Genomic DNA, 19105 nt, shown 5'->3' with positions numbered 1-19105 from the left:
TTTTCCACCCCCAGCTCAGCTATCCAATCACCCTGTCAGCACCCTACTCCTCCTTGCAATGGTCATAAGTAGCCAAGGATTTCTCCCCATCAACAGGAGTAGCTGCTGGAGAGTTGGTACTTGGGGCTGTCAGCACTTGGATAGCTGGGAGCCCAGGGTCCCACTTGGATCCTTCAGCTCCCAGGTTTGTGAGTGGCGCTGTGCCTGGCCTATGATGCCTGTGACCTGCACACCCCCTCCTGTCATGTCTGTCCCCAGGACCATGGGCCAAGCCAACTCCCAGGAGAGGACCTGGACTGGCCAGATTCTCCCCAGCTAACCGAGATCATCGGGTGCAGCAGAAGTAGCAAATTAGCACCTGGTGAGCCAAATCTTGCCTGCAGGTGTCTTTGTAAATTTCCTAGGTTCAAAAACTGGAAGGTCTTACCTGGAAATTCAGATTTTCCAAGACTTTCCTGTTCCCACATGTTTACAATCAACAGGTGCTGAGGGTGCAGAACCCTGCAGATGGAACCCCGGTTGGTCTGGAATGGCCCTGTGCACAGCCCCAGGAGGGCTCCCCAACATTGAGTGGTCTCTATAAGGAGTGCATTCAGCAGCAAGTCACAGGAAACACAGCTGACAGTAGCTTGCGTGAAAAGTGGACAGATGCTGCCAGTGCAGGCTCAGCATCCTGCAGACTTCAGGGCAGCATCTCCAGGACCCTGCGCCATTGCCTTTGTTGACATGGCCATCTTCTGTTTCCATCTCATTGACCAAGCCCCTGAAACAACCCTGCACCCATCCTAGTGGGTTCCTTGAGTGCAAGCAACACAGGATAAAAGTCAGTGCCTAAGAAGGGGTCTGTATGCAGCAGGGTCCAACTTAAGTCCTAAACCCCAGTCAAGGTCTCTGGGCAGGTGTCAGGCTAGTCTTGACCTGGATATTTCCAGGAATAGGGACTTGAAGCCTTGTGTCCAAGCTTCTTCCAGGGGTGTAGCTGGACCTTCCCCTCCTATATCAAGTTACCCTGACCCCCAAGACTGGGGCCTTCGCCTCAGGAAAAGACAAATGAGCTTGGGCTAGAGGCCACTCCTGGGTAAGGATCTGCAGAATCAGAAGGGTGGTGACTGGGCCCATCAGTAGGCAACTACTACCATACTATCAGCAGGGCTGAGGGCCTGGACAGAATGACCACTTGGCCCCACACAGCCAAAGCCATGAGAGGAATTCCGGGAAGGAACCACCAAGGCTCTGGTCAGCTGGAGCAGCTATAACAGTGTGCCCAGCCAGCCTCTTGCTGGATGGTCTGTACCTGAGGCCATATGTTTGCTCCCAAGTTAAGCACCCCTCCCCACAATGCCACATCCATCTGGTTATTCTTACCCCAACCCCAACCTCCTTAATTCTATCACTCACCTTCTAATTCCAGCTTCCCATCTCTGGCCTGATGGAGCACAGCACCTACCTTCAGCCTCCCTTCCCTGACTGCTTCAGCCCCTCGTCTCCAAAGTAGACCCTTTCCAGCATCAGGTCCCGGAAGCTACACTAACACACACAGCTCTCTGCCCAGTCCCTTTGAGGCACTGGCCCTGGCTTCCCTCAGAGCCTTTGTATATGCCAAGCCCTGTGTTGCCTCCCCATAGACAGCAGGGCCAGGGGATACAGGCACTCTTGCCTCCCAAGCCACCAACTCCAATGTTCCCCTGCCACTTGGGCAGCTGTGAGGGTGACAAAAAAGATACAGCTGCACCACATCCAACCCAGCACCCAGCTTCAACATGGCCATCCCCTCCTCCTTGGTGTGGACTCCACCACCCACTTCTTCCTAGCATGTTGTTGCATGGTTCACGGTCTTCCCCACTGGATGCTGAGCCATGAGGACGGAGAACACAAAAGTCCAGCTTTGGCTAGTCCAGGATCACATCTCTGGGGGACCAATACTCCATTCCTAGATGGATCTTCACCAGATGGACCTCAGCAATTGACCTGAGGAGGGACACATGGACCAGACTGGCCAATAGGAACTACCCTGAGACTAGATAGAAACAGCAGGAAGGTCATCGACTGCCACAGGGAGATGGCCTGCATGAAAACAATCAGTACAGAGCAGGGTGGCTGAGAAGAAAGAGCAGAGAAAGAGAGGGAGACTCAGTCTGCAGGGGCCCTCTGAGTCCCGGAACCAACAATGTGTGAAGCCTGAGGAAAGTGGGACGATTGAAGTCATACTGGCCCCAAATCCAAGCTGGTTTTTTTTGAGACAAAGTCTCACTCTGTTACCCGGGCTAGAGTGCTGTGGTGTCAGCCTAGCTCACAGCAACCTCAGACTCCTTGGCTTGAGCCATCCGCCTAGCTGGGCCTCCCAGAGTACTAGGATTACAGGCGTGAGCCACCGCGCCCAGCCAATCCAAGCTGTTTGAGGCCTCTGAGCCCCTTTCCTCACCCCAAATGTCTCTAGCACTCAACTCTCAGGGGTAAAGACAAGAAAGGGGCTGGGCAGGGTGGTTCACGCCTGTAATCCTAGCTCTCTGGGAGGCTGAGGCGGGCGGATCCTTTGAGCTAATGAGTTCGAAACCAACCTGAGCAAGAGCAGGACCCCATCTCTACTATAAATAGAAAGAAATTAATTGGCCAACTAATATAGATATAGAAAACATTAGCCGAGCATGGTGGCATATGTCTGTAGTCCCAGCTACTCGGGAGGCTGAGGCAGAAGGATCGCTTGAGCCCAGGAGTTTGAGGTTGCTGTGAGCCAGGCTGACGCCATGGCACTCACTCTAGCCTGGGCAACAAAGTGAGACTCTGTCTCAGAAGAAAAAAAAAATTCATCTTCCCATTAGCACAAAAAAATAAAAAAAATAAAAAAAGAAGAAAAAAAGAAGAAAAAAAAAAGACAAGAAAGGATGCTGGGGGTGTGAAGCTGGGACAAAAGGGCTGAAGGAGGAAGGAAGCTCCTTAAGGAACAGGAGAGGGGGCTCAGGACAGCTCTGAGATGGAACACTGAACCCAGAAGGGCCAAAACGAGGAGCAACAGAGAAACATCAGTCCAGGGGCCAAAAGCTGCCAAGGGGCTTTTGGGGGGCATACACAGGGCAGGGCCACCGAGGCTGGAACCAGGATGGACGCCACACAAAGCTCTGAACAGGTAAAGGCGACTCCCCTAAGATGAAAATGTGATGGGGCAGGTCCGAGGAGGTACTGGAGGTGAGGGGACAGAGCTTCGGCGAGGTGAGGACAGAGGACAGGTGAAAGGTGGACGCCAGTCGGGGTCCTGAGTAGGCGCTGGGGATGAAAGAGCTTCAGGAAGAGTCCGAGGTGAGAACTGCGGACCTGGGTGGGGTCAGATGGCGGAGGAGGGCCCATGAGCACACACGCCTGACCCCACTACGTCGCCGACCAGACCGTCGAGACTACGTCTCCCACAATACTCTGGGCGGCGACGGCGCGCCGCCACGATGAAGGGAGGGGGCGTGCCTGGGGAGCCGCATTCGCACGCGTCAGGACTGAGCTGTGGACTCTGACACCCTCTGCTCACCAGCTTGAAGACTGCGGTGAGATGGGCGGAAGTCGCTGACCCGCGGGACGCCATTTCCTCCCGCCCTCTGAGGCACGCTGAGCTGTGATTGGATAGGGGCTGACCCCGCCCACACTCCAGCTCCTGACAGCCGCGGAAATGCAGAGGCCGCAGTGCGTCTTCGCTAGAAACCGGGACTGCTCCAAGAGCGAGCTCGCTTGGCCCCTTCGTCCCGTTCCCCAAGTGTCCCGAAACTCGGGCAGGACTTCCACACCCTTGTTAACCTCCACAGTGCTTACCACTGTCTGGCATAATACACATTTTGTTTACCTGAATGAGAATCTCCATAAGCGGGTATATTTGGGTTTGTGATGGGACACTGAGGGTGCTCGACCCCTCACCCTCGGGGCAACGCCCCTGGCTTGGCCCAGGTTCTGGCCTGAGGGTATCATCCTACCTTTGTCTGAGACCTACAGGGTTAAGGACCTTGTCTGGCGCACCCCCGCCGCGCTCTGCACGCGTGCAACATAGAACCGACGGACCTCTAGCAAAGCTGCCCCACTCAAAGATGGCAACCAAAGCCATTTCCTTCCGGGGCTGGCAAGCGCCCCCGGAAGTGGCCGTAAGACAACCGAATCGTCATCGCCACAAACGGAAATACCCGAGTACCGCCGAAGGAGCCCGAACTCCAAACTCCATCGCCAAGCAAGGCGGGCTTGTGGCGACTGCGCAGACGCAAAACGCAGGCCGGCGGCAAGAGCCGAAGCGGGCAGGCGGCGGAAATATCCGAAGCGGCGGGGCACCCAAGGCCGTTGCCGACCTCCGCGCCGAAGCCGCTGGTGCCGCAGAAGCCGGGCCTCCTCTAGCAGGCGGCCTCCGCTTGCGCAGCCGCCGCCTCATCCTTCCCCACTGAGCCGCAAACCCCTCGGGGAGGAATTGATTGAGCAGGCGAGCGGCGCGGCCCGAGAAGCGCGGCTGGGCCTGAGAAGACCAGAGCGGGCGAGGGGGTGGAGGGAGCGGCCAGGGAAGGTAGGGGCGGGGCCTAGCGGGCCCGCGAACAGCCGAGTTCGTCCGAGGGCCGCCGAGCGACCCCGAGGCGCTGGGCCAGGCCGGAGCCGGACTACGGGAGCCGAGGCGGGCCGCGCGGTGAGCGCGGGGCGGAGCGGCGCGGCAGGCCGGGCGGACGGCGGCAGCAGCAGCGGACGAGGCCGCGGCGGCGGGTCAGAGGAGCGGAGGCAACGCAGGCGGCGGCGGGGGGCCGGGTGGCCGGGGTCCCTGGCCCCGCAGCGGCGGCGGCGGCGGCGGCGGCGGCAGGATGATCAAGCTGTTCTCGCTAAAGCAGCAGAAGAAGGAGGAGGAGTCGGCGGGCGGCACCAAGGGCAGCAGCAAGAAGGCGTCGGCGGCGCAGCTGCGAATCCAGAAGGGTAGGGGGTCAGGGGATGGGGGTTGAGGGCCGGGGACCGGGAGTCGGAGGTGGGAGGTCAGAGCCTGGGAAGGTAGGATGTGGGAGTCAGAAGTGGGGTAATGCGGTCTAGGAGAGTCAGAGATCTCGGAGGGCTGCAAGTGTGAGGGGTCGGAGGTCAGAGCTTAAGGGTTGGAGTGTTGGGGGAATCAGGGATGGGGTAATACAGTCACGGGGAGGGGTCAGAGATGAGGGCCCAGTATGGAGGATTTGGCGTCTGGTCCTAAGGACCCAAAATCTGAGGGTCAGGCAGTGGAGTGGGGCTCCGGGGACTGGAAGATCTGGGGGTCAGACGGGAACTTGGGTTTGGGGTTACAGGCTGAAAAGAGAGGCATAGTGAGGGCCGGGGATTGGACATATGAGTGGATGAGGATGTAGTGTGTTATGCTTGGGTCTTTGGGATCCTCAGAGTCAGACGGGTGGAGTAGGTTGGGGGCCAAAGAGTCATGGGTCTGGAGGTCACAGCAATTTGGGGTTTGGGGTGATAGGTGGAATAGGGAAGGGATAGTGGTTGCCAGGGATTAGAGATAGGGATGGGGAGAATTTAGGCTGTTGAGCTGGGAATCTCAGAGTCAGAGGGAGTAGGGAAGGGTGGGGTGCGGGGCCGGGGACCAGAGAATGTAGGAGTCAGACAAGAACTTGGGTTTGGGAGACAGGCAAAGAGGAGGGAAAATGAGTACTAGGGATTGGTGTAAGAGAATGATTTAGGATATGGGGGGAACAGGATCCTTGAGTTTGGGTGGATAGGTAGATATTGGAGAGTGGAGGTCATGGTTGGGAGCCTGAGGTTAAGGTGGTCAGAGGCTGTTGGAGGCCAGGGGTTTGGGGGCCATGTGCGAATTGGGGCCCTTGGGACCTGGGTTGGGGGGACTTGAGGCTTTAGATTCAGAAAAGTTGGATTTTACCCTGGGCCAGGAGCTGGGACACACAGCTGCAATTCACCATGTGCGTTTGGAATATGCTTTGGTTCCAGAAGAGTCCACCTGGAGACTGGGGAGTGGGAGAGGGTTGGCGATGTGGCGCACAGCCTAGGACAGAGGTCCAGGAGGAGGCCACAGAGGCTCTGCAAATGCCTGCCCTCAGTGTTCTCCTCTCTCCCTCTCTCTCTCTCTCTCTCTCTCTCTCTCTCTCTCTCTCTCTCTCTCTTTTTTGGGGGGACAGGGTGTCTTTTGCTGGGGCTAGAGTGCAGTGGCATCATCATAGCTCACTGCAGCCTCCAACTCCTGAGCTCAAGCGATCCTCCTGCCGCAGCCTCCTGAGTAACTGGGACTACAGGCCTGCACCACCACACCTAATTTTTTTTTTTTTTTTTTTTTTTTGTGGAGACAGGGTCTCATTATTGCCCAAACTGGTTTTAAACTCCTGGCCTCAAGCAGTCCTGCCTTGGCCTCCCAAACTGCTAAGTCAGGCATGAGCCACTGTGCTTGGCCTCTTTCTCACTTTCTTCCTCTCCCTCTTTCTATCCCCCCTTCTTTGTTGCCCAAACCCAGATATTAACGAGCTAAACCTGCCCAAGACGTGTGATATCAGCTTTTCAGACCCAGACGACCTCCTCAACTTCAAGCTGGTCATCTGTCCTGATGAGGTGAGGGCCCACGTGGCTGGACTCCGAGGAGCAGACCAAGGATAGCCCCACCAAGGGGGTGGAGAGCTGGTTTGCCCATCAGGCCCTGTGGGATGGGGCCCTAACACTTTCTTTTCTCCCCTCCCTTTTCAGGGCTTCTACAAGAGTGGGAAATTTGTGTTCAGTTTTAAGGTGAGTCCCATGTGCCCAGGGGTCGCTCCCTGGACTGACAAGGCAGCACCTGAGGCCTTGCCAAGCACCTACCCACCTCCCCTCTTTTTCCTGGAGCCAGGTGGGCCAGGGTTACCCGCATGACCCCCCCAAGGTGAAGTGTGAGACGATGGTGTATCACCCCAACATTGACCTCGAGGGCAACGTCTGCCTCAACATCCTCAGGTTAGGGCACTAGCCCTCCCCTACCCTGCCTACCAGGCCCCTCTTAGGGCCTAGTGGGCATTGCCCCCTTCTGGTCTGTGTCCTTTCCTTTCCAAGTCATCTTCATGGCCTGACCTCCATGCCCTCCCCCTCAGCTTCTTATATCCTCACTCTCCTGTGCCCTGAGCCTGACCTGTCCAGTATCAGGAGAGCCTGTGGCAACCTCTCACTCACCAGCCCCTGACCCTGATGCTCTTTGCCCACAGAGAGGACTGGAAGCCAGTCCTTACGATAAACTCCATAATTTATGGCCTGCAGTATCTCTTTTTGGTGAGTAGGAGGGGGTGGTTGGGGCTGGAGGTGGGTGATTGGCCTTCTGCCCCTCCGGCCTGTTGACCCCCACCTGTGCTGGCTACAGGAGCCCAACCCTGAGGACCCACTGAACAAGGAGGCTGCTGAGGTCCTGCAGAACAACCGGCGGCTCTTTGAGCAGAATGTGCAGCGCTCCATGCGGGGTGGCTACATCGGCTCCACCTACTTCGAGCGCTGCCTGAAATAGGGTTGGCGCATACCCGCCCCTGCCAGGGCCACCAGCCCCGGCATCCCCTGCAAATATTTATTGGGGCCACGGGTGGGGGGTGGGGAAGGCGGCCGGTGGGGGAATCCCCTGCCTTGGCCTTGTCTGTCCTCCCTGCCACCTGTCCCTAGTTGTTTTTTTTTTTTAACCACCATGTGATTAAGGTCGGCGCTGCCTCCCCCGACCCACTCAGCGATGGGAAATGAATTGGCTTGTCCAGCCCCCCCTCCCCACTGGGTGCTGTCTAGCCCCCACTCTGGGCTGTGGGGTGGGTAGGCAAGGGGCCTGGGTATCTGGGCCCGGGCAACCCACCCCTCCACTAGAGGTCCCACAGGCTATTAAAGGGGAATGTTACTGCATGGCCTCTGCTTCTTCCTTCTGTGGGTTGGGAGGGGAAGGAGAGATCCTCCTTCAGGGCCTCCAGAAGCAGGGATGGTGGAAGGTGTGTGGTCACGGGTGGCATTGGGGCATCGTGCAACAGGCTGCCCAGTGCCTGGGGCAGCCATGGGGATGATGGGGATACCAGGCCTGAGCCTCAGGTTGGGTGGAATGAAGCTGACTCTGGGATGAGGAGCAAGTACAGGATCCAGTGACTACTGGCGTGCTGCCCAGTAGGCCAGCATAGGGGAAAGAACATAGCATTTCCAGCTTTTCCTCTTTTTGGCATGGGTGGGCCAACCAAAGTGGAGGAGGCAGAAGTCAGTACCACAGATGATCGGGCCTCTCACATGTATGTGGGACCTACGGGGTGACTGCGCAGAAGGCGCCCAAAGGTGCACCACCCTCGTCCAGGATCTAAAACGGGGCCTAGATCGGGTCACTCGGGTGGGACTAAAAGCCATAGAACACCTTCCGACCTTCCGCAGAAAAAACGGGAGCTGATGCGCATGCGCTGGGTGGGACGCCGGCCTGCTCCAGAGCGCATGCGTACGCGCGTTCTGCCGCCTCCCGGCGTTCCGGGTGTGAGCGGGGTGTGTGACGTCAGGTCGTTTAGTCCGGAAACGGCACCGGCGACAGAGGCGAGGGGACTTCGTTGGGGGGCGCATCGGGTATTCGAGCTAGAGGAGCGTGACCCGGAAGCGGAAACGGGTCCCCGTCCCGTCTCCGGTGAGTGGCGTCTGCTGGACTGCAGATCCCGGGCGGGCGCGCGGGCGGCGGCTAGACGAGGGTTTCTCTTCGCCAGGGCGTCCATTGCCTTGCCTTGGGACTTTGGCCTCAACGTCAGGGTCCCCAACCTCGCCTTGCCTTTGATGTGCAGGGCCCATTGACGCCGTTCCCTCCGTACAGAGCGCCCCAGTGCCCACAACTGTTCTCACCCAGGTGCCCTCAGTATTCAGGGACAACTCCCAATCCTCAACTTCAGAGCCCCCACATCCACCCTGTTCTTCGCACTCGGCATCCACCCATGCTGTCCGCCCCGGTCAGGTCCCCACGGGCCCAAATGCTCCAGTTTACTCATTCATCTCCACCTCCACCCTCACCCCTGGGTCTGGAGAGAGAAGCTTAACTTCCATGCCCTAATCTCTTGTGGCGGCATGGTGATGAAGGAAGGGCTTGGGCCAGCACACGATGGATGACTTTCAGGTCTAGCTGTCCCTTCTGTGTCCCCAGGGCAGCCCCAATGTTCTCAGCTGCTCCCTTTGGCCCTTCATTCATGCCTCCAATCCGTTTGCCCCTTCCCATTTCTTAAGGCCTCGGTGACCCTGCTCTGCTTCTTCTCCTGTGGTCTCCCACGCCCCAATAGGTAGGTCTCACATCTGTCTCAGGGTTGTCAGTGGTCTCCTACTACCATGGACCTTTTGTTCGGGCGCCGGAAGACACCAGAGGAACTGCTGCGGCAGAACCAGCGAGCCCTGAACCGCGCCATGAGGGAGTTGGACCGCGAGCGACAGAAGCTAGAGACCCAGGAAAAGAAAATTATTGCAGACATCAAGAAGATGGCTAAGCAGGGCCAGATGGTGAGTTCGGACAGTCCAGGGCAAGGTGCCATCTCTCAGCACTGCTGTAGTAGCAGTAAACAAGACAGACAGGACGCCAAAAGACAGGTGCTTCAAGGAAAATGAACAAAGGGCAACTGGAGCTTTCCTCATTTGGGGGTCTGGAAGACCACCTCCAAGGAAGTGATATGAGAGCCAAGGCTTGAGTGAGGCCAAGTGAGCCAAGGCAGTGAGCCTACAGAGTTGGGCAGGGGAGTGTGTCAAGCAAACAGAGCAGCTAATGTTAGATCAGAGAGACTCAGCAAAATGGCAGGCCACTGGTGAGCTCCAAGGGTTGGGCACAGGCCTGACAACTCAGAATTGTGGACCATAGTGGAAAATGAGCTGAAAGGTTAACAACAAAGCTGTAAGAAGCCAAAGACAGCCAGAACCAGTAAGGAAAGCATTGAGAAAGAATAGACCGTTTAATGGGTAACAGGGTTTTTGCCTATACTACTGGACAGGAGGTGCCATTTCTTGGAATGGGCAAGGGAGGGCAAGGACTCAGCAGCTGAGTCTGGGATAGGTTTGTATGTAATTCTGGAGAGTCAAGGTGTGAACTTGTGTCAGGCAGCATAGGAGGTAGATTTTTTGTTTAGCCTGGGTATAGAAATTGAAGAATTTTGTTGAGTCAAGGGAATAACTGTATACGTGGAGGGAAAAGGACCTTCCTAAGCAGTGAGCCCAGGCCTACCCTCCAGCATTTAGGGATTAAGAGCTAAGGACCTGGCTGGGCACAGTGGCTCATGCCTGTAATCCTAGCACTCTGGGAGGCGAAGGTGGCTGGATTGAAGGTCAGGAGTTCAAAACCAGCCTGAGCAAGAGCGAGACCCCCATCTCAACTCTAAAAATATATAGAAAAAATTAGCTGGGCATGGTGGTGCACACCTGTAGTCCCAGCTACTCGGAGGCTGAGGCAGAAGGATCGATCACTTGAGCCCAGGAGTTTGAGGTTGCTGTGAGCTAGGATGCCACCACGGCACTCTAGCCTGGGCAACAGAGTAAGACTCTGTCTCAAAAAAAAAGTTAAGGACCTTATAAAGGAATCCAGGGAGTGGTGGCCCATGAGGCAGGAGGGTTAGGGCAGGAAGAGGAAGTAATGACTATTGGCTTAACCCACATAAGGTCTCTGGAGACTTCAGTGAGAATGGTAGAATGGAGGGCACAACTGCACCACTGCAGCATCCTTGATACCCTTGTCTATTCCACAGGATGCTGTGCGCATTATGGCAAAAGACCTGGTGCGCACCCGGCGCTACGTGCGCAAGTTTGTGTTGATGCGGGCCAACATCCAGGCTGTGTCCCTCAAGATCCAGACACTCAAGTCAAACAACTCAATGGCACAAGCCATGAAAGGTGTCACCAAAGCCATGGGCACCATGAACAGACAGGTACATTTTTCCTAATCCCCTCTTCCCCACCCCACCTGACCCGTGAGTACCAGTCTCTCTCCCCCTTTCAGCTGAAATTGCCCCAGATTCAGAAGATCATGATGGAGTTTGAGCGGCAGGCAGAGATCATGGATATGAAGGAAGAGATGATGAACGATGCTATTGATGACGCCATGGGTGATGAGGAAGATGAAGAGGAGAGGTATGGGGAAACTGAGATGTTTTGCCTTGCCCTCACCATCACATAGCTCTCACAAGAGTTCCTTATCTCTTCCATAGTGATGCTGTTGTGTCCCAGGTCCTGGATGAGCTGGGATTGAGCCTGACAGATGAGCTGTCAAGTGAGTGCTCCAAAAAGGAGGTTCCACTTCCAACCCAAGGCCCAGCAGCAGCCCAACTCTCCCTCTCCCTCCATTACTTCCCTGTTTTCCTATCCTACCCTTTCTCCCTACAGACCTCCCCTCAACTGGAGGCTCACTCAGTGTAGCTGGTGGTGGGAAAAAAGCAGAGGCTGCGGCCTCAGCCCTAGCTGATGCTGACGCAGACCTAGAGGAGCGGCTTAAGAACCTGAGGAGGGACTGACTGCCTCCACCACTCCAAGAGTACCAGTGGATGCCCAGGATTATTACCAAGACCCCTCTGTAATAAAATAAATTGAACACTGGTTTCTGAGCCTGTGTGACTTCTAGCCTGATGTGGGACCAGACTGGTGTCCCTGGGGGCTAAGAACAGGAGTTACTTGGGCAGAACTCAGTAAAGCGGCACTTGGCATAAGCTAATACCAGATTGGTTGGAGTTTGGGGTAACACACCAAGTACCCACGGGATGTTCGGGGCTTGGTGGCTTAAGGTCAGATGTGCACCAAGTCCCAACACATTCCCAGCCTGTTTCCAACGTGGTGAGCTCCTCAAACACCTTGGGAGTCTAAGCCCCTATTTGCCAGGCTGTAGTGCCCAACACCTGTCCAGTGATGGGTTACTGAACACCTAAGGATGGTCCAGGCCAACAGATGTGGGCAAGGGGTGACCAGTCCAACTTGGGATTCCCACTGAGGCTCAGCTGGAGAGTAGCCAAGAGTCATTAAGACAGGGATAAATAATGATGTCAGTAGTTTCAGCAAGGAAGGATGGCAACAAGGACAAAACTATACCACAAAGTCTCTGATTAGAAACAGCTGATTAAGAGTGGCCACTGAACCTGGGGGCCTCACCCCACCTACCCATCCACAGGTTCCTGACAACCTCTATTATGTGCAGCCTTTACCATGCCTGACCCTCTCAACACCAGTAAAGGACCAGGAAGGATGTTCTTCCTCACTCCCTAGGCATCCACATAGGTTCAGACAGGCTGGGGGCAAGGTCACTCAGGGCCACCAGTGCTTGATGAGGGTGAGGAGATGTAGTCAGAGACTGAGCCCCAAGACCACAGCCCCCTACCAGCCAAAGCCTGAAGAACTGGTGAAGTTTTTATTAAATCCACAGAAGTAAAAACCATTTATCATGTGGGACTTGGGGATGGGGCCACCAGGGAGTGGGAGTCAGGCCACCAGAGGGGTAGGGATGGGGTGACAGGACAGAGAACAGAGCCAGGCTGGCCTGGCCAAGGGGGACCCAGCCTCAGGGGCCATCACCAGGGCCACCAGATAGCTCCTGGGAGCTCAGGCCAGCACCAGGCAGGCTCAGCGGTGGGGGCTCCACCAGCACAGCAGAGAACTTGGTGTCACCGAAGGCCTCATTCATGCGAGTCTCGAAGAAGCGCTGCAGGCCGATGATAGACTGCACGTCCGCCTTGTCCTGGGCCAAGCAGGGATGTGGTGGGTAGGTGAGTCCTGGCTCTTTCACAATGTCGACCTGCCCACAGCCCCCCATCCTACGGGCTCACCTCAGTCAACTTGTTGAACTGCTTGAACATGCGGCCCACATCCTGGGCGAACTCCTGGGGGGAGCTATAGGGGGGTGACAACTTCTCCTGGAGACGGGCGCGGATTAGGGTCAGATCCAGGGTGCCACCAGGCTGGTCCTGCAAGCAGAGACCACATACACAGGTTGAGGGTGAGGCCCAGCAGTCACCACCCCTTCCTTCACTCTCCTGTCCGAGGACTCACCAAGGAGAACGTAGAGTCAGTAGCCAGCTGATGCAGGGGGCGGCAAGGTTCATGACAGAACAGGGCCAGGAGGACACGCTCACATTTCTATATAGACAGTGCAACAGACATCACAGTTCTGGGCAACCCCATCAAACCTTAGAGCTACCCCAAACTGAGCAGCCCCTGCCCTCACCCGCTGGTTGGCTGGTGAGAGCTTGGCCACCACACCAGTGCTGTCTGAGTCCAGGCTAAGGTTCCCATCCTCCTCCTTCAGGTCAGGGAGCACATGGCAGAGTGAGCAGCTCCACTCCTCTCTAGGGGAAAGAATAATGGGCTGCAAAGGACCCTGCCCAGCCCCCTGTGCCCTGTCCAGACGCCACCCAGCCTTGCACTCACCCTGGCACGTCCTGCAGGGCAGGCAGGTGGCAGTCTAAGTGGAAGCAAAACTCACACTGGTTGCACATGACCAGGTCACCTGGCTTCTGACAGACACGGCAAATGGTGGCACTGTCATCCAGAGTGCCTGGGCCACCACCTGAGGCCGAGGTACCCTCAGGAGCCACCACCTCCAGGCCTGAGCTGGTACTGCCACTGGGTGAGGCCAGGCGGGGGCCCTCAGCACCAGGACCCTCTGCCAGAGCCATCAGCACAGGTTTGGTCTCAGGGCCTTCAGTGGCAGCAGGAGGGGCTCCAATGGCAGCCTCTGTCTCCTCCTCCTGCAAGGTGGTAAGGGAGGAGTGTTGTTCAACAGGGTCCAGACCAGGGTAACAGCTGTCATCCTGTAGTCATGGTTCCCTGGGTCAGGCTCACCTTGACAATGGCCATGCCAGGTAAAGGTGGGGCACCAGGAGTTCCCAGGGGTGCAGTCCCAGGCTGGCCGGCAGATGCAGCAGCAGCGCCCCGCTCAATAACGATAAGATTGTAGTCCTCAGTGGTGCTGCCCGGGAAGACCTTGAAGACTGGGGGCTGGCTGTCAGCTGTGAGGTCCAGGTCCAGGCGTTCAAGGCTCACTCGTGGCACCTTGCGCATGAGGCCACTCACCTCACCCTCACCGGAGCGGGATCTGTAGGTGCAACTTAGTGTGAACCCTTCACCCTCCATCTAACCCCATCCCTACCTATCCTCCACCCTAGGGAACTACCACACTCACCGCTTCACGCCTGACACGTGGGGCTCTGCACTTGAGTAGGGATCATCTGCTTAGAGAACAGAAAGAAGTGACCAGCAAATTGGGATGAACACAGCACACTAAGGCCTTCCACACCCACCAGGCAGACCCACTTACCTGACCCGAAGCCATAGCCTTCCTGTACCTCCATGGGCTATAAACAGAGAACAGGTGGCCCTCAGTGGTGTAGGAACCCCATGGGACCTCCTGCCCTGCCCCCTTTCCTGGCTCTTCTTCCCTGCTCACCTGGCCACTGCCAGAGCCCTGCTTGCTCAGGGTCCCTGGGGCTCTCGGAGGAGCCATGGGTGCAGGGCCCGTTGAGTTGGTGCCAGGACGCTCTGCCACAATCTTCCCTGTGGGAATAAAACAGCATTAAGTATGTGCAGCACCTAGGGTGGTAACAAAGTAGAGCTGGGGCAAAAGACGGACCTACCAAAGGCCTCAGCACTCTTGGTCCAGGCGTTGAGATCCCACTGAAACTTCATCTCACCATGTGGCTCAACGGGATCCACAATCATCTTGAGGGCCCGGTGCAGCTGGAAGTAGATCTGGTGGGGTGGGGCAAAAGCGCACCAGGAAATGAATAAGGTTCCAGGGAGCTGGGGGCCACCCACTGGAGCCTATCACCTCGGAGCCCAGAAGCACACACCAACTTCTTAGAAAGCAGTAGGGCTGTGTTGTTGTCGCTCTCCAGAGCCCAAGAGGCAAAGCGCAGGATGTGCTCCTGGTGCTTCTGGATCTTGGTCATGGTCCAGTGCTGCCGCTCCAGGCGTTCCTGCTGCCCCTCAGTCACCTTCTGCAGGTGGAGAGGGTACAAAATCATTAAGGACAGAGAGTACCAGAATCCCTCCCCACTCTGGAAAGCATCAGGAACCAGCAGAGGGGGCCCAGGGACCCTCTTGCCAACCCAAGACTTACCTGGGCATCATTAACTAGTACACGGCCCCGCTTGTTCAGTTCCTTCATGATCTGCAGGATGGCCATCTTGACATCCACCTGCACACGCTTCTGTACGTCAGACACCTGGCGGATCCTAGGGGGCAGGACAGGTCAAGCTGGGCAGAGTCTCACCTAGGACCACCCCCACAGACTGGAAGCCATACTTACGAGCTGCGAACCTCCTTGGTGCTCTTCTGCAATGTTGCATGTTTGTCCCCAAGGCGCTTTACCAGTGAGGCCAGGAGCTTTCGCTGGTTCCTCACTGCATCCTCTAGGAACTGGTACCTGAGAGCAGACAGATGGGCCTGGGTGCTGAACCTGGAAACAGGTCCCACCCACCCACTGTGCCTTGGGACTCACTGGTGGTCCTTGTGGGCATTAAGCTGGCAGTCTCGACAGGTGAGGGTGTCACAGCTCTCACAGAACAGCACAAGGGGTTCATGCTTATGTACGTTGCAATAGACAGTACGCTCACCATCCCGAGATTTGGCCGGTCCTAGGGAGTGGAAATCATAAGGCTGGACCTTGCCCTTGGCCACTCACAACTCAGGCAGCAGATAGAGCTCTGGGCCTCATTTCCACCCTTTCCTGCAACCTTGGGGTATCTATTGGGAAGACCTACAGGATACATGGCAGTAACCAGAACAAAGCACAGGCCTACAAGTCTAGGTCTTTGCTCTTAGAGCCTCCTGCCCCATCTTAGCAAAGAGGAACATCCCCAGTTCCTTCCCGCTTCTGGGGGTGACAACATGAAGGATAAGGAGGACAGCCTCTGGCAACATTACTCCCATGCCCTCTAGTGAATACTCCTCCAAGTGTGGAAACTCAGAATTCTGCCTACAAACCACTCTCCACCTAGAACTCTTTCTCCTCTGATCATGGTAGCCATCTCTCTTTGCTAACAAAATACCAGGGAACCTTACAATCCAAGAGCCAAGAAGAAATCCTGCAGAGTCTTCTCAGACTGGTGAACATGAAATATCAGACCAGGCCCCTCAAAATGGTGTCAGGCCCCTTCTCTGGAGCAGGATCCAGGTGCTCAGAATAATGCCACGCAAGACCAACACACCAGTAACCTCCAAAACCTGTTTACCCACTAAAAGCTGATCAGGCACGTTGGTCCCCAATAGACCAAAGAAATCTATAACATGTAGTGTCCGGACACAGCTAAGCCAGGCCTTTGCTTCCCCAATGCCACTCATTCCTGCACCCTACCTTTGCCTGCAAGCTCTGGAATGAATGTAGGGCACCCTGTAGACCTCTGCCCATCCCTCCTGGCTCCTCAGGCACCACAGCCACCACTCCATCCCCATCTTCCCACCAATGCTGTCCTGTGGGATGGGAAATATCACAGCACAGCTACCTCAGGAGACTCTTAAGCCTCCTTCCATACCAAAGACAGCCCAGAAAAACCTGGAAACACCTAAGCTTTGGATGGGTTGCCAACAAACCTCCAGAACTCACCATCACTGACAATTCAAGGGAACATATCAAGGTTATCAAGAACCCCTGTCCTGAAGTGTCAGGGTCCAGAGAAGAATCTTAAGCCAGGCATGAGAGAACCCCAGATCTGGTAAGCCTCTCACATCATGCCTTTCCTTTTCTGCATATACTGAGCCCTCCACCACCAGGACCCTAAGAGCTTCCCCCCATGAGCCTCCTGGAACCCTTTGTACCCATGAAGCATGCCAAGGTGTTCTGTGCCTCCCATGCCCATGACCTTTCCCCTTCCAACTAGAACCCCAGAGACTGCACAACAGAACCCTAGCCTCCTTGCCTTTGGAGTTCAGCCTACAGACCGTTCAGGTGGCACCCCCTGGAGAACAACTCTAGGACCCATCCATCAGACTCAACCAATATTACAAGCTGAAAACACATATACGAGAACATCTGCAACAGCCTCCTAAGCCTCACATACCAGTGGAGCGCACAGTGTGGTCCTTGGTGTACTTCACTCGCTGGTGAGCCTCCACGCAAGTCTCACACAGCGGCTCAGAGCACTCCACGCAGTAGCTGGTGGCTGGTGCATTATCCTCACAGCTTGTGCAGCACTGCCAGGCAAAGGCAGGGTCAGAGAAGGCAGGACAACCTTGTAAGTCTACATTTACATCCCAGGAAACACAACCTTTGGTCCCTTTTACCCAGACTAAGCAACCCACCCAGAGCCTAGGAGAGTGGAAAGAGTAACATCTTGGAACTTGGTGCCAAACTCCTCCTGGGCAGATGCCCCCTCCCCAAAGCCAGAGACCTTCTGGGGATTGCTGAGGTACGACGCACCTGGTTAGCATCCTGGGCATCAGTGGCAGCCTTACTGCCACTATCACGCATAAAGTAATTCTCCACGATGTCTTTGGAGAAGCACTGCTGCTTGCACACGGGACAGTCCACCACTGAGAGGAGTAGGAGCGTAAGACCACTCTACGTACCCATCTAGGTTGTGCCCTCATTCCTTTACTGGGCCCCGACCATCATCCCGCGGCAGCCCACACCTCCCCTCCCTGAGCCATCTTCCCTCCAGCTAAGTCAGACTCCCCATCTCAGTCCTCAGCCACACCCTCGTCGCATGCTGGGTCCAGAACCCACTCCCCGTGCACGATCAGGCCAGGCCCTATTCAGGCCCCCACCCCCTTGCGCAGATGCACCCCCATCTCAGCACCGAGATGGAATCAAAAGCGAGAGGTGGGGGGAGGGGCGGTTCCCAGCCATTCCGTACTCACCAGCGCCGTCGCCAGCCGCACCGCCATCCCCAGAGCTGTTGGCGGCGGCGGGCGCCGCGGGTCCAAGGCAGGCACTGCAGGCCGAGTGCAGGCAGGGCAGCAGGCGCGGCTCCCTCTCAGGCCGCAGGCGCTCCCGGCACACGCCACAGTGCTCCAGCAGCTCCAGAGCCTCACCGCCGCCCCCCGCGGGCGACGCCGCCGAGGCCGAGGCCGATGCCGAAGAGGCGGCGGTGCGCTTCTCACCGCCAGCCGAGCCCTCGCCCGGACCCGGGCTGCCAGAGGCGGCCGAGGCCGCCGCCGCTGAGGCCGCAGCCGCCGCCGAGGCCGCCATTCACACGCCGCCGGGGGCGCCCGGGGGGGGGGAGGAGGGGAGCGAGGCCCGCCGCGCAGGCGCAGACGTGCTCACCGCCAACGGCTGGGCCGCCGCAGCAGCGAGGCCGAACGCCGCTACGCGCCGCCTGGGCCGCTGCCCGCCGCGAGCGGGGCGCTGCCGAGGCACGGCCGGTTGCTACCTGCTCGCCTTCCGACGGGGCCGTCCGCGCTTCCGCTTCAGCCGCAGCCTAGACCCGCACCACGCGCAACACCCACAACCGCTCGCCCGCGCGCCCGCTCGCAGAAAGAGCTGCGGTCGGGGGGCGGGACAGAAATAACTGGCGCCGCCGCCGCCGCGCACGCGCGCTGGGCGCCGCACGCCCGAGGGCGGGGCCCTAGCCGCTCGGCCCGGGCAAGGCCAGAAGTACGCACGCGCGCGGCCGGGCCCTCCCACCATCCCCCCTACTTCGGCGTGGCTAGCGTGGTGAGGGCGGGGCCTCCGTGACGTCACCGCTGCAATTTAATCCTCTAGCGGGGCGTGCGCGCTGATCCTAGAGTGTGATTTCCCGCTCAGCTCCAAGTGCAGCCTGCACCAGGGCAGGCCGCTCTGTGCCCAAGCGCGTGGGCATTCTGCACTCCACCTCACTCCGCGCCCCTTCGGCCCGCCGGGAGACCTGTCCATCCGCTACGTCACCGATAGTTGGGGACACGGGGCAGGACCGATGGCCAGTGGGCGGGGCCAAGGCCGAGGGGTGACTGGTGTGGGGGGAGGGCGGACGGCCTCCCTCCTGGGAGAGAAGAAGGTCCTGTTCGAGTGCGGAGGCTGACATTTGGTTTTAGCCTTGTTGTTCAACTTGAGAAACAGAAACCTGCCTAAATCAAACGGAGATCACGAGCGGCTACAGGGCAGCGAGTCCGTGCGATGCCACCCAGCCCCGCCAGGGGCTCCTCCCCGTGATCTAGCCGGCTGCTCCTGAGTGCTGCTTCCGGGTGGACAACCTGAGCCTCCACAGTGGGGATCCTAAGGAAGGAAGCAGGGTCTGTG

General features: G+C 57.4%; 3 protein-coding genes across 6 annotated transcripts; 2 read left to right on the top strand and 1 right to left on the bottom strand.

The window, feature by feature from the left end:
* The first annotated feature begins 4222 nt into the window (after positions 1–4222).
* On the top strand, positions 4223–7830 carry UBE2M (ubiquitin conjugating enzyme E2 M). Its single transcript, XM_012752406.3, has 6 exons — positions 4223–4917; positions 6446–6540; positions 6673–6711; positions 6812–6915; positions 7161–7224; positions 7313–7830. Exons 1-6 carry the CDS (start codon positions 4809–4811, stop codon positions 7451–7453), a joined length of 552 nt encoding a protein of 183 aa, XP_012607860.1. The 5' UTR covers positions 4223–4808; the 3' UTR covers positions 7454–7830.
* A 580-nt stretch (positions 7831–8410) lies between these two features.
* Positions 8411–11502, top strand: CHMP2A (charged multivesicular body protein 2A). Of its 3 annotated transcripts, none has more exons than XM_012752405.2 (6): positions 8411–8578; positions 9238–9429; positions 10659–10838; positions 10910–11040; positions 11118–11179; positions 11293–11502. In XM_012752405.2, the coding sequence occupies exons 2-6, from the start codon at positions 9262–9264 to the stop codon at positions 11418–11420; spliced, it is 669 nt and encodes a 222-aa protein (XP_012607859.1). In that variant the 5' UTR covers positions 8411–8578; positions 9238–9261; the 3' UTR covers positions 11421–11502. The 3 variants fall into 3 exon arrangements, with proteins under 3 accessions (XP_012607859.1, XP_012607858.1, XP_075849448.1); XM_012752404.3 differs by having other exon boundaries at positions 8412–8578; positions 9216–9429; XM_075993333.1 differs by having other exon boundaries at positions 8412–8578; positions 9163–9429.
* Positions 11503–12290: 788 nt separating this feature from the next.
* Positions 12291–18755, bottom strand: TRIM28 (tripartite motif containing 28). Of its 2 annotated transcripts, none has more exons than XM_012752396.2 (17): positions 17749–18755; positions 17309–17421; positions 16950–17082; positions 15392–15527; positions 15200–15316; positions 15011–15125; positions 14742–14888; positions 14526–14640; positions 14339–14445; positions 14210–14246; positions 14075–14123; positions 13735–13987; positions 13321–13640; positions 13118–13238; positions 12943–13029; positions 12720–12857; positions 12291–12631 (listed from the first exon to the last, which is right to left on the bottom strand). In XM_012752396.2, the coding sequence occupies exons 1-17, from the start codon at positions 18077–18079 to the stop codon at positions 12455–12457; spliced, it is 2496 nt and encodes an 831-aa protein (XP_012607850.1). In that variant the 5' UTR covers positions 18080–18755; the 3' UTR covers positions 12291–12454. The 2 variants fall into 2 exon arrangements, with proteins under 2 accessions (XP_012607850.1, XP_012607852.1); XM_012752398.2 differs by having other exon boundaries at positions 14075–14120; positions 17749–18385.
* Positions 18756–19105: the final 350 nt, after the last annotated feature.

The sequence above is a fragment of the Microcebus murinus genome, chromosome 16 (genome assembly GCF_040939455.1).
Source record: "Microcebus murinus isolate Inina chromosome 16, M.murinus_Inina_mat1.0, whole genome shotgun sequence".
NCBI lineage: Eukaryota > Metazoa > Chordata > Mammalia > Primates > Cheirogaleidae > Microcebus > Microcebus murinus.
The sequence above is the reverse complement of the archived record's forward strand: the minus strand, read 5'-3'. Positions and strand labels throughout refer to the sequence as shown.